We start from the raw sequence: 14,940 nt of genomic DNA on the forward strand, positions 1-14,940 counted from the left end.
TAACTTAATGGGTACTGTTCTTTTTGAGGTGATAACAATGTTCTAAACTTAAGACTACAGTGATGCTTGCACAACTCTGTGAGTATACAAAACAACCGACTTGTACACTATAATGAGTGATTTTTATATCAAAAATAGTTTTAAAAAGTTAAAATTATAACACTGTCTGGGGGGTGCCTGTGTGGCACAGTGGGTCAAAGCCTCTGCCTTCGGCTCAGGTCATGATCTCAGGGTCTTGGGATTGAGCCCCACATCGGGCTCTCTGCTCAGTTGGGAGCCTGCTTCCCCCTCTCTCTTCCTGCCTCTCTGCTTGCTTGTGATCTGTCTGTCAAATAAATAAAATCTTAAAAAAAAATTGTAACACCGTTTGGAGGAGTTTTCAATGTATGTGGACATGAATGACAACTACATAAAGCACAGTCACAAAACACAAAGTGGCATAATATTAACTTTAAGTAGACTGTGGAAGGTTAAATGGAGCAATCATGAGAAAAAAAACCCCAAATCAAAAATGTAAAAAAAAAAAAAAAAAAAAATCAGAAATAAGAGTGAAAAAAGTGTTTTCATACAGAGACTGAAACTATTGCTAGAAGAACAACTGAAGAGTGTGCTTCAGGAAAAAGGGAAATTAAACCTTGAATAAAGGAAAAATTTTGAATGAATAATAAAAGCAAAAATACTACATAGGAAGTATAGAAATATTTAATGGCCGAAAACCAAAAAGACTCATTTTAAACACAGCAAAATTATGAAAAGATTAACATACCTATTAAGAGTAAAAAAGGTTTTTAAGTAAGAGGTTTAGTGCTGTGAAGTGTGTAAACCTGGTGATTCACAGACCTGTACCCCTGGGGATAAAAATATATGTTTATTAAAAAAAAAAAAAAACCCACATAAATGTGTGTGTGTGTGTGTGTGTGTGTGTGTGTGTATACATACATACATATGTTTACCCATAAACATGTAAATGCAAAGAAAAAGGACGGGCTACCTGTGGGGTGAGGAAGAAGGTTTAGATGATGAATATTTTACTTTATGTATTTTAAAATTCCACATAGTTTAAAATTTGTAAAACTTCTGTAAAGAAAATAAGAAATTACATAAAATAGGTAAGTCCACAAAATCATCTATAAAAGTAGGTTTTAAAGACCTCAGTTCATTTTTTCAAAAAGCATGAGAGCAGGAAAATCATATGTAAAAGGAAACCAGGGAGAATCATCCTGTAAACACAGAAATATGCAGGAAGAAATGTTTTTCCTAAAACAATTCAATATATTCAAAGAATATATTTATATAACACTCAAGATCATTAAAAAGGAGTAGAAATGCTATTTTCTTTTTTGGAAATACTATTTATAGAAAACATACCTTGACTGTTTTGTACAGACTTTGTTTTAGCAACTCTACATGGATTTAACTGAAGGACGGATGTAAGTTCACATGCTCCACGGACTGACCTGGCTATTTTTACTGGTTCATGAGAATCAGCTCCCTTAAACAGAAAGAATTATTAGCATCTAGATGAAATCATGAACAACCATTTTAATAAAAATACTTGAACATTTAACACAAACCTTCACATCATCGAAAAGATTCTCGGTCTCCAAACTTTCACGTGGACGTAGAGGGATTTTAAAGATGGGATTTTCTTCCTTGATTTGTAATGGTGTTTTATTATCTGGAGATGATTTACCTAAGGACTGGAGGATGCACTCCTGTAAACAGGGTTCCTCTGGGGCATCTCTGGTTAACACACAGCTCCCGCTCAAGGCTTTGCGGCTCGAGGAAGAGCCCTTTGGAATGGGCTTCAATGCCTCATAGAGAGTCACTTGCCTAAATCTGATTTTAGAGGTCTCACTTCCCTGGCTTTTCTCTTGACGCTGAATAGCCGAAAATCGGTCAGACAGATCTAGAGGTTTATCCATCACATAGTCTCCATTCATGGAAGAATGACTATCCAGTAACAAGGGAAAGGCGTTCTCTTTATCAAAAGAGGCTTGGGGGCTGCTTACTTCATCTTCACTTTCTTCCTCAATTTTCTTCCTTTTAGATGTTCTCCCTCCCAGTGATTTCAGGGGTATCACAAGTTTGTCTTTATCAGTGATAGCATCTTTAATATGATCAAAACCATCCTGTTCATTTTTGGATTCACTTACGTTTTTACTGATAAGCATCTGCTTACTAGAAGATGATTGGTTAATGATCTTGTTCCCTTCAGACCCAAGATTATGATGTGTGAAAAGGACACTATCTTCAGATTTTGATCTAGTTTTCTCTGATTTAGAAGTAGAAATGTTGTTGATGGGTACTGTTTTCAGAAGGTTTTTTTTCCCAGTCTCTAAGAGAGAAGGGGATAAACTTGTATTCAAACCTAAACTACGTTTCATATTAGAAGTAGCTCCAAATACAGGAGAAGATACCCGAGTAGTTAATTCTTCTTGAGGAGGAGTCTTTGACTTAGAATCTGAAAATCTAAAAAAAATAAGAAGTGGTAAAACTTTTTTCCTACTAAAGAAATAGGGTAAGAATTTTAAGACAAGCATCTGAGAAAACTTACACTAATACAGAATTATTAATATTAAGGGTCTTAGACTCAGTACGGTATTACACTCAGATGATTAACCAACATTTTTTTTGAAATAGGGTAGAGCTGTCAGCTTTTTTCATTTGGCTGACAAAAAACAGAGGAAAATGATATAGTAAATCTATCTTAATACCTTGATATTCCTATACATAAATATTTTTCCTAAGTAATTCAGAAAACTTCACTGTATAAGAAAATTATATTTTATTAAATTCTACTGGAGACCCAAACTCTTTTTTTAGTATGAAATCTTGTCATAAGTGACTTTAAGAAACAAACTCCTCCTACAGAATTGAACATAACTTAGGAGCCAGTCTGCCTGTAGCAGAGCAGACAGCTGTGACAGCAGGAGTATTAAGGTAAAGTCTGAAGATGTGGAATGGGTAAGAGCTCTGGCTCTAGTCATTAACAGTCATGTGGTGTTAAATCAGGCATTAATTTCTGTGGAGCTGCGTTTCTGTTGACTAAAAAACAGGAGCAATAAAACCCACTTTAATGAGTTACTTTGGTGACAAATTAAATATGATAGATGCATCTAAAACCAAAAGCACTTTTAAAAAGCAAAACAATACACAAATATAGTTATTATTAGTGGATGTTCTGAAATTCATAAATGAGATACAATGCAATCTTGAAAATTCATCAAAGCTTATAGGAGCATTTTATACAACATTTTTCTTTTGGAAATACAAACACAGAAGGGATGACTGGGTCTTGATAGAGGCAGAGGAAAAAGGCTGGAAACTTAAATAATGCTTCACAGAAGTACAAAAAGAATCTAAAAAATAATATCCATCTCTCTATAGTAATGCAAAAGGCCCTCAATTCATCATAAAGTGGGGAAAAGATGTATTTTTTAATTAATTATTTATTTGAGAGAGAGAGAGAGAGAGAGAGAGAATCTCTAGCAGACTCCCCTCTGAGCATGGAGCCTGACTTGGGGCTCAATCTCATGATCCTGACTGAGATCATGACATGAGTTGAAATCAAGAGTAGTACAATTAACCGATTTTGTCACCCTGGTACCTCATGGGGAAAATATTTTTTAAAATAAAAATTAATAGAGGTTCCTTGTTGGCTCAGTCAGTAAAGCACACAACTCCTGATCTCAGGGTCCTGAGTTTAAGCCCCTGTTGGGCATGGAGCCTGCTTAAAAATAAATAATAAATAAATACAACCAGAATGACAAACTATATGCTGACAGAAACAGTTTGATTACACAGAACTCACTGTAATGAGATCTCACCAACAGTCTGTAAATTTTTTTAACCAAAGTGCCCCAAATTACCTTGAGCTATCTTCATTAATTCTTATAGATTCCTCAAAAGGTTGTTTCTTGTGATCTTCTAAACATTGATAGAGTTCATCACCAAGAGGGCTCATGGGACCCTGAGATTCCTTCAATAATAAAATATAAATACATAAATACAATGGAAGATTACTCATTCTTAAAGAGGAATGAAATGTTGATACATGCTGTGATGTGGATGAACCCCCAAAATGCGGTAGAAGAAGCCAGACTCAAAAGCCACATAATGTAGGATTCCATTTATATGAATTTTCCAGAATAGGCAACCCTTAAGGATAAAAAGCAGACTGGTAATTGCCAGGGGCTGTGGGTACTGAGGAATGAGGAGTGAATGTTTAACAGATACAAGTATTATTCTGGGGTGATGAGAATGCTTTGGAACCAGAGATGGGGTAGCTGCAAAATACTGTGAATAAATGAATAAATACTATGAATAAATGTCACTGAACTGTAGATTTTAAAATGGTTAATTTTATGTCATGTGCTTTTCACCACAATAAAAAAAAATAAGATGTACTTTTAAGTTTAAAGAGAGAAAGCCATCAATTTATTTTACTATTTGAAGTAAGTACATTCTACTACTGGTATGTAACACTCCATCAACTCCAATTCCAAAACACATTAAGACGAGGCAAAAGGAATAAAGATAATTATTTATGCTGATAGTAAACAAATTTAAAAGAATCCTTTAGAGAGTGGTGCTTCTCAAACTTTTACATGCATTCAAGTCAACCAGGGACCTTGTGAAAACATAAGTTCTCTTGCTGTAGGTCTGGCGTGGGGTCTGAGATTGTCTGTCGCTAACAGAAATTTAAGGTAATGAAGATGCTGTTGGCCTATGGATCACACCTGGAATAGCATGTTTTTAGAGATCAGCTCCCTTAATATATTTGGTGTTTAAACTACTTACTTGTCAGATTTATGGGTAGGAGGGAATTAGAAACCATTAAGACACATTTAAAGTTCAAAGGTTAAAAACTACCCACTACCACTGGAAGAGTGGTTTAAAACTAGAAAGAGCAAAAACAAGATCCAAATGTAATGAAAAATCAATTCAATTTTTAAAAATTTAACAGTAAGACAGTTTTATAAGAGCAAATATACATTTACTGCCTAAAGCAAAGGAACAGTATTTTAAAGTTGTATTAAAATAAAACTTAAAATTGAAGAGTTAAGTTTTTTGTTTTTAGGGATCACTTAAGGAAAAAAAGTGAATGTGCCTGATGTAAGTAAGGAAGTACTAAAACAATCAAAAGAAATTCATTAGATCAATTTCTAATTCAATCCCTAAGAATTAGATTGCACATATAAAGACAAAAAGCTAAAGCATCTATAGCAGTCCCAAGAACTCAGCCTGTTTTCCAAAACAAACCCCAGTTTAAAGGATATTGAAAAGTTCCAATAAATTCTGACACCAACCTTAAGGTTTAAATCTTCATTGAGACAAAACAAGGTAGGAGTAGGGAGGACAGAGGAAGCAAGGAAGGGTTGGCCAAACCCTCCAAGCCATCACCACTCTCCCTAAATTTTTACTCAACCCACAACCTATGATATAAAGAATTCTAGACTCTAGGTTTTTCGGACGCTGGAGTAGATAATATAAATGGGCCTTTCTAACCATATCAATTTTGTTCTAGGCCTTTATCCCATGATCCTTGGATAAAATAACTTTTCTCTTGCTCAATTCTCTAAAAATCGACCTAAAAGGACACCAATTAATTCATATTATCACCAAACTAAACAATTACTTACAGATTCTTCTTGAACACTAAATCCAAGTGTTTCAGCAACAACTGTAGCTAAGTTAAAAGATGACTTATCAGTAGGACAATTGCTTGTTCCACGTTCTAAGTAAGAAAAAAAAAACTGCAATTACACAATTGTAGAAATGAGATATACTGAAAAATACAAAAAAGGAAAAAACGAAGCTCAAAGAACCACTCTATAGATAGCACTGGACAACTGTAAAATTCTGTGCAAAGAAGTCCAAAATATCTATTATAATAATAAATTAAATTGCAGGTACCTAGCATTTACATTTGCCAAGTTTTTTTTAGCTAAGGTTTTCTATTTTTCCTAAATGAACAGAATGCAATAAGCAGATTATTTTTCTTATTGCCACTGAAAAAACCCCCAAAATTCATATATAATTGTGCTGGATTTCTTGCAGTCTGAGATACAACATGAATATAAAATTGTATTTGTAGTATCTTTCATGAAAACATACTTTGTGGGAGAGATTTTCAGCACTGCATAATTTAAGATTTAGGCTAACACATATTTACAGAAATCGTCTGTGTTCAAGTATTTAACAAAGTTTTATGTGTACAGAGTTTCAACAAATCAACAGGTATTGATGGGACACATACTATGTTATAAGCATTGTGCCAGGCACTAGATGAGAAGAAAGAAGGTTCTTGTCCTCAAGGAGTTTAAGGACTGATACAGGTGAAACAGAAAGGTGAAAAGAATTGCAATAAAATGTGATAAAAATTAAAGGTACAAAACGAGGGACTTAAACATAGAGGAAGGACTCCTAAATCTATCTTGGGTTATCAGGGAGAGTTATAACAAGTGATGCCTAAGGTGATCCCTTGGTCACCTTAGCAAGAGGATCTGGAGAGGTCACCTGGGCCCAGGCACAGAGGGAAGGACTCTAAGTTAATGTGAAAGGGTTCAGAAACGTGAAATAAAACTGCATGTTTAGAGAACTAGAGGTGTTTTAATTGCTGGAAATCAAAATGCAGAAGATATAGCTATAGCAGGACATAAGCCCAGAGACGCCATCGAGGAACCTCTCTCACTTTCTCTCTCTCTCTCTCTCTCTCTCAGGGGTGTGGAGAGGTGAAGAATGGAATCCCTCCCCTACTTTATTCAACTGGAATGAATGGGAGATAATACAGACGAGCTACAGAACACAGATCACTTTTTCGGCTTCGAAGAGAAGCTATAGCTAAGGACAGAGAAAATTAAAAGAGGGGTTATTTTTAAAAAGATGGAAGGTAATATATGCGTATATTGAAAAGAAAAAACCTGAAGAGAAGCTGGAGATATAAGAAAAGAGGACAACTGAGGGAGCTAAGTCCTGGCAACAGGAGATGAGCAGCAGACAAGAATGGGCTCCAGAGTGTAGACAAGTAAGGATCTGCCACACTCAGTGTTATGTCTCCAGCACCCTTCACCAGACAGTCTGTCTATACACATGTATACACACACACACACACACATACATACACAGTAATATGAAATGACTTGTTAGCTTTTAGAGAATAAGTTTTGTACTCACATTAAGTGAATGTGATTAACCTTGACCAACCCTTTCAACTGAGCTCTGGATTTCATCTCCTCTCACCTTTTCACGGATGTAGCAACTCTTCCCTCTTTCCTTAGAATTATTCATCTCTCTCTATTTGATCATTCCATCAACATAAAAATATGCTGCACAGGGGCGCCTGGGTGGCTCAGTTGGTTGACCATCCACCTCTTCGTTTTTGGCTCAGGTTGTATTCTTAAAGTCCTCCGATCAAGCCGGGTGTCTGGCCCCTCGCTGAGTGGAGTCTGCTTGCCCCTTTCCCTCTGCTCCTTCCCCCACCCCGCAGCTTGCTTTCTCTCTCTCAAATAAATAAATAAATTAAAAAAATATGCTGCATATGCTATAATATCCCATCTTTTAACATCCTCACTTGACCCATTTTCTAGCTACTGTCCCATTCTCCTTTCCCCTTTACCATAAAACACCTTGAAGGACCAGTTTGCAAGTGTTCTCTCTGCTTACTCTCCTAGCTTCTTTTGACATGCAACAGTCTGGCTGAATACCATTACATTTTAACAATTTGTGTTACGAGTTTTAATACTGCATGATCTGCATGAGACCACATCCAATAGTCAACTTTCAGTCTTCATATTCCCTGACTTATTAAGCACTGTCTGCCACAGCTGGCCACCTCTTTCTCTCTCCACATGGCTTAAAGGACACTACTTTATCTTAGTTCTTTTTTAAAAGAATATGTATTTATTTATTTGAAAGAGAGAGAGAGAGCAGAGGGAGAGGGAGAGAAGGAGACTCCTTGCCGAGCACAGAGTCTGATGCAGGGCTTGATCCCAAGATCATGACCTGAGCAGAAATCAAGAGTTAGATGCTTAACCTACTGAGCCACCTAGGAGCCCCTACCTCAGTTTTATCTTACTGGCAGCTTCTTCTCTGGCTACCTACTTTGTTGGTTCCTCCTCATTTTCACAACCTCTAAATCACCATCTAGTCAGCTGTAATATTGCCTTTAAGGAGGTGAAAAATGGTTCTGAAAGCAAAGGAGTCTTTTTATGCATAAAGCACTTCTACATACACTCGTAGCGTAGGTCGGTAGTATTCAATTTCCATGGAAAATTGGTTAGGGGAAAAAGTGTCTAAAAAGGCTAGGGTGGTGGTAAGAAAAATAGCTGAGAATCGCTACTTTATATAATGAAGCACCCCAGAGCTAAGTACTTTAACTTCCTCTCTTCTCTATCTACAGTCACTTGCTTGGTAATCTCATCTAGTTTTCTGACTTTAATACCACCTACACGCTAACAATTCCCATTCCTCTCTCTTAGACATTTCTAAACTCACATCCAATTACTTACCTTACTTGAATGTCTATCTAGCATCTCAGAATATTCTCAAAAAACAAACTCTGATTTCTAACCACCCCATCCCCACCCCCACTTTATAAACCTGATGTTCCTGGTCTCTTTCTTCTTAGTAAACAGCAGCTCTAAAGAAGAGAGTTGCCCAGACCAGTCTCCCCTCACTCACTTGGCCCCAGACACAGAGGCTTCCTTAATGTTCTTCCTAAAGAACCAAACAACACCCTGATTCCAGGGCCTTTGTGCTCTGACTTCTCTATCTGGGGTGTCCCTTCCCCCAAATCTACATAACTCCCTTGCTTCCTTATGTCTCTCCTCAAGTATCACTTTCTAAAGTGTGGCTTCCTAATATATTTTTAAATATTTTATTTATTTATTTGCAAGAGAGAGTGAGAGAGAGATCACGAGCAGGGGGGTAAAAGTAGAGGGAGAAGCAGACTCCCTACTGAGCAGGGAGCCGGATGCAGGACTCAATTCTAGGACCCTGGGGTCATGACCTGAGCCTAAAGCAGATGCTTAACTGAATGAGCCACCTAGGAGCCCCCTAATATCTCTTCTTATCCAGCTTTATTCTTTAGAACACATGCTTCTACCTAATATGTATTTATTTTCTTTTTCCCTCATCTAGATTGTACACTCTATGAGGTTTAGGGCTTTGTTTTGTTCAGTGCCTGGTATACAGTAGGCACTCAAGTATTTGTTGGATGAATGAATAAAGCACAGAAAAGCCTGTTTACTTAAAATTATTAGCTATTTGTATTAAAATGGATGGGATACTACTATGAATTAATAATAGGATAACATGACTTTCCAATATGAAAAAGACTGCTATTCAACCAATAATACAAGCAAAATCATATGGAAAATACTGTCTAATTCAGACTTTTGGCCACTCTTGCCCACCAGTAATCACAAACTTTAAACTTATAAAGTAAATCTCAGTATGTTGCTTACTAGCCACGGGGGACTGACTCTGATCACAAGTGTCAGCCACTAGAATTTCACTTTCATTAGGTTTATGTTGTGGATAAGCTGAAGACTTTGGAACTTTTCTCAGTTCTAAAGGGAGAAAAAAGATTACATATAAATAAATAATTATGATACAAAATACCAAAATATATTATAAGCCAAAACAAACTTGTCTTGCATTAGAAGTATTATTTTACTGAAAAAAATTTTCATATTCCTATGAAGAGTTCTTTCTTTCAGTTTCACTAAGAAACAAAGAAGTTAGAACTGTGAGAGAAAAGGACTAGAATAGATAAGCTTCTTCTGACCTAACCATCCTAGAGTTCTAATATTTTAATACATCTTTTCCTTATATATTTGTTGCAAATCAGTAGGCTCATTTAAAATGAATACTGCATCATATATCTCAATAATCTTTGTTTTCAGAGTTTTTACTTATTGGAAGGAAATCCCAAAATATGCTTTATTAGAAACCATTCCAATGTTTAAGGATTTAATTTAACAAAAACCAAAAAAAGGACAAAGTAAAGGGAAAGAGACTTTTATTAACAATAATTAGAAAATAATATAACACCCTATAAAATTTAAAATAAGGAAGGGTAATAATAAGGGAATAAAACCATGTAAACAAGTTTTAAAACAATTTGCATGGCTCAAAAACGATCTTGTATTTTATAACCAAAATTTTAGATTATCAGTAAAAAGGGATAAGAGCAAGATTAAAACAGAAAAATTAAGTTTTTTAAAAAAATATTTTATTTATTTATTTATTTGACAGACAGAGATCGCAAGTAGGCAGAAAGGCAGGCAAAGAGAGAGCTGGGGAAACAGGCTCCCTGCTGAGCAGAGAGCCCGACACGGGGCTCGATCCCAGGACCCTGGGATCAAGACCTGAGCTGAAGGCAGAGGCTTTAACCCACTGAGCCACCCAGGCGCCCCGAAAAATTAAGTTTTCAAATAGTTAAAGGTTATTTTCATATGATGAAGAAATAAACCCAAAGCATTATACAAGATATAAAAAAATACTTTCCTAATAAAGAAAACTGCTGTAATTTGTTTTTTTTTTAGGTATTCTTACAGATGGATTTAAACATGATCTAATATGTAGAGGCTTATCTGTAGTGATTTTGTCAGATAGCAGACTAAAAGGCCAAAGAACGTTCACTTTAGAGTCAAGACCTTACATTTTACTTTTTTTAATTCCTAATTAAATGTAAGATTTGTAGCAGTTCTTTTGTTTTCCACTAGATGGTGATGCAAGCTCATATAAAATGGAAAAAAGAAATGGTGCCACTTTTCCAATATCAAAGAATAAGATCTACTTTTTATTTTAAAGGCATAGGTACTCTTAGTTTATTTGTATTACGAAATTATCTCTAGAAATATGTACAATCCTTCCTCCAAATGCTTTCTTTGTTACTATTTAGGTAAAATGAAAGTCTTTACTTCATATCAGTATTAAAAGAAATAATCATTGTATCATATCACGTGATAAATTTCAGGGCTATATGCAAAGGCAGTTTCAAAGTATTTAGCAGAGGTGGTAAATAGGCCTGGAGTTAGAAATATGTCACTGATTAAGCCACAAAGTAGATACTTTATAAAGCCATTTCTTGGTTACCATCAATTGCTACATATTATAACAAAAACAGCCAATTAAAGCTACTGGTAGGAGGAGCTATGGGTCAGACATGCAAAGTACAAAAATTTAGCTCCAGGGTGATCTGTATTTGAATTCTGACTCATCTACGTACTTGACAAGTGACCCAGAGTCAATTATCTAATCCCTCTGAAGAGCAAACCTTTCTTCCTTACAAAATGAAGATACTGACAGCTACCTTCCAAGCTTGTCAGAAAGATTAAAATATAGTAATAACTCACTTGAATCACTCAGCATATACCTGGCACACAGTAGGTGAAAATTAACATTAAGTTCCCTTCCCTTTTTCCTTCTAATCCCACTCAGTTATAGTCATAGGAATATTTTTTTAAATAAAAAGAGAAATATACACTACATTTATAAAATGCTGGGGGTTTACATATTCAGAGAAGCAATGCACGCCTATACATAACATAGGCAGAAAATGTTGTGACATACAGTTGCAAAATAAGTTCCGTAACTGGCTATCTTCCTTCCCCTAGTTGGAAGAACAGAAAAACTCACCATAGCAGAACACTCTTGTATACACTATTAAACTCAAAAACCTTTACCGTTTGCACACACAGACTGCTCTAGTATAGCATGTGTTTGTTCTGTGTATCGGACACGGAGGTTCTCCTTTCTTCGGAGCCGATTAACGCCCGAGAACGAAAAAGCTGTTATTGGTGAATCTGGAATAACATTTTCCTCAGAGTCAAGATCAGCCGCTTGGTGCTGTTGATCATTTCTAGAGGAAAATAATGATAAATGCAAGAAAATTAATGCAACACATATTTATTAAAACATCTCTCTTTAGCATGGACTTATAAAAGAACACAGGTATGAAGCTGTAAGAGATGTAATTACTTGCATTTAATACTCCAAATCTAAATACAAGGAATAGAGAAGTATTCAAATGTTTAGAGTGCCAAGCGGGGAACACTACTGTAAGAAGTGAAGTACAAAGTGTAGTTGGGGGTACCTCGAGGTGAAATGAAAAGAACTTCAAATGGGAGAGAAAATGGGCAGAGGAGCTACACATTTGAGTGAAGGCATTCGATACTCTGCACCTGGCATTAGAGAAGGGCAAGCTAGAACTACATGAGCAAGAGCCTTGATTAAGTTTGTGCATAACTTATAAAGCAAGAGGAGAAGAGTTAATTAAGGTTTTGGAGCATGGAAATAATGTGACAATTGAGCAGCAAGACTGCAACATGGACTGGGACAGAAAGAATGGAGGCAAGGAATCAATTTGGCAGTGTCTATCATGATCCAGGCAAGAGTTTCTGTGGGTTTGAATTAGAACGCTGAAAATAGGGGCGCCTGGGTGGCTCAGTCAGTTAGGTGGCTGCCTTCGGCTCTGGTCATGATCCCAGGATCCTGGGATCAAGTCCTGCATCTGGACCCCGGCTCAGTGGGAAGCCTGCTTCTCCCTCTCCCTCTGCCTGCTGCTCCCCCTACTTGTGCTCTGTCAAAAAATTAATAAATAAAAATCTTTTTTAAAAATGTTGAAAATAGCTATGGAGAGGAAGGGGCCAATGTTAAATACTGTGGTAGTAAAATCAACATGATTTGGTAACTGACAAACACAGGGTGATGAATAATACTAACAGTGGAAATTACCAACATCTGTTGGAGGTTTATATTGCCAGGCACGAAGGAGAAGTGCTACATGCATCGGTTTAATTATCACGACTGTATGTGCTATAAATACCACTCTCATTTTATAAATGAGAAAATGAAGATATGGAAGTTAAGTCACTTATTAAAAAATTAGTAACAGAAGCAATATCTAAGTCCCGGCAGCCAGATCCCAGGTCAGTAGTGAGAAGCACTCAATGTGTTATCCTTAGTGTAGACCATGAGACTAATAACTGACTACAACAAGTAGGATTCACACTTTGAGTTTCCACCACTGCTTCTACCCCGGCCCCCTTACAATGTACTCTCAACACATCAGTCATAAAAGCCCTACTAAAACTTCAGTCATAGAGTATCACTCCTCTGATTAAAATCTGCCATATCTCCCCATTTCACTTGAAACACAAGTCAAAGTCTTTTAGATGATCTAATTTTCCCCCTCCTCCTATTACCTCTCTGATCTTTTTTTAAAAATTATATTCTACTCCAATCAGCCTCAGTTTCTCAATATACCCACTTTAGGTTCCTTGTTCTAGCTGTCCTGTCTGCTTGGAATGCTCAACCGCAGATAACACTTAGCTATCTCATTTCCTTCAAGTCCTTCCTTTAGTTTTACTTTCCTATCAGTGCCTACCTCGAACATGCTCTTTAAAACTGTAACCTCTTGGAGTGCTTGGGTGGCTCAGTTGGTTGAGTGCTGGACTCTTGGTTTTGGCTCAGGTCATGATCTCAGTGTCATGATATTGAGCCCTGCGTTGGCTCTGCACTCAGTAGAGATTGAGATTCTCTCCCTCTCCCCACTCCCTGCTCATGCTCTCTAAAATAAAATCTTGAAAAAAATAAAAAAATATAATTGTAACCTTGTTCCCACACCTTCAGTACTCCTGTTCCTTGTAACTCTGCTCTGTTTACTTTATCCACAGTATTTATGGCTTTCAAACTTAGTATATAATTAATTTGTCTATTGTTGACCTGCCAGAATGTAAGCTCTAAGAGGATAAAGAATCTTTGGCTCACTGATGCATCAAGTATCTACAACAGTGGGCACTTGGTACATGCTCAATAAATATTTGTTAAATGAATGAATATGAGAGGGTCCCAGATTCTATTAGAAAAATAAATTTGTGCTGATCCAGGCATGTATTTTTGCCCAACTCAATTCTAAGACCAATGACACCTTAAGACTAGGTTTGGACCGAATTGTGGTTATCGAGTAAATAGTTAATTAACTTGAACTCAATTGACTTTCCCATGTAAAATGATTACTGATCTTATTGGTCAATTCTTTTTTTCTTTTTTTTTTAAATAATTATTGGTCAATTCTTCCCAGTCTGTCAGGCATTCAAGGCTTTATGTGATAAAACCAGTCTATCTATTATACTTATTATCAATTTGTAATACTATTTCTAAAAAAAGAAGCAATGAGAATTTTATAAACTATGACCAACAGAGATTTTAAAAAATTACAATATTAATTTTTCCTAATACAGATTTATATCTTAATTTCCTGGATAATATCAGTAGCCTATAATCCTATATTCTATACTGAGGAAAATCTTTAGAGCTAATATCTACTTTTTACTGTTTTATTGTGGAAAAATAGAGTAAGTTAAGGTCATATGAGAAAGCCTTATAAATTAATGGAGTGTAAAATCTATCTGACCTTGCCTTAACCAATCATGTCACAGGCTATCTGCCTATTAGTCATGAAAATTCAACCTGGAACATGAATGAGTCACAAGAAATTGATTTCCTGGCAGACAACCTATAAGTAGTGGGGGTCACAAAAGGAAAATAAAAACAAAGCCTAAAAACCCTAGATCTAATTAGAGGTGTCTAAACCAGTACAAGTAAATTAAGTACTGTTTTTTTTTTTTTTTAAAGATTTTATTTATTTATTTGACAGAGAGAGATCACAAGTAGGCATAGAGGCAGGCAGAGAGAGAGAGAGGAGGAAGCAGGCTCCCCGCTGAGCAGAGAGCCCGATGCAGGACTCGATCCCAGGACCCTGAGATCATGACCTGAGCCGAAGGCAGCGGCTTAACCCACTGAGCCACGCAGGTGCCCTAAGTACTGGTTTTGTCTTCTTTTGTCATAAAAGGGAAATTTGAAAAACCAAAAAAACTTCCATGTATTAACCAAGTCTCTTCTTTAAAGCATTAGTCTCACTAATTT

The 14,940-nt window shown here is 36.3% G+C and overlaps 1 protein-coding gene across 9 annotated transcripts in view; it reads right to left on the bottom strand.

Annotated features, from left to right (window-relative positions):
* RBBP8 (RB binding protein 8, endonuclease) overlaps positions 1 to 14,940 on the bottom strand; it is a 146,936-nt gene that overhangs the window by 65,515 nt on the left and 66,481 nt on the right. For 8 of the 9 annotated variants that reach the window (XM_059138872.1, XM_059138868.1, XM_059138867.1 and 5 more), the window contains 6 exons: positions 11,697 to 11,872; positions 9,471 to 9,575; positions 5,646 to 5,740; positions 3,873 to 3,982; positions 1,575 to 2,472; positions 1,369 to 1,492 (listed from right to left, as the gene is read on the bottom strand). In XM_059138872.1, the coding sequence (XP_058994855.1) occupies positions 1,369 to 1,492; positions 1,575 to 2,472; positions 3,873 to 3,982; positions 5,646 to 5,740; positions 9,471 to 9,575; positions 11,697 to 11,872 (1,508 nt within the window). The remainder of the gene's footprint in view (positions 1 to 1,368; positions 1,493 to 1,574; positions 2,473 to 3,872; positions 3,983 to 5,645; positions 5,741 to 9,470; positions 9,576 to 11,696; positions 11,873 to 14,940) is intronic. The other variant, XM_059138869.1, reaches the window with a different exon arrangement.

This window comes from Mustela lutreola, chromosome 11 (genome assembly GCF_030435805.1).
Source record: "Mustela lutreola isolate mMusLut2 chromosome 11, mMusLut2.pri, whole genome shotgun sequence".
Classification (NCBI taxonomy): Eukaryota; Metazoa; Chordata; class Mammalia; order Carnivora; family Mustelidae; genus Mustela; species Mustela lutreola.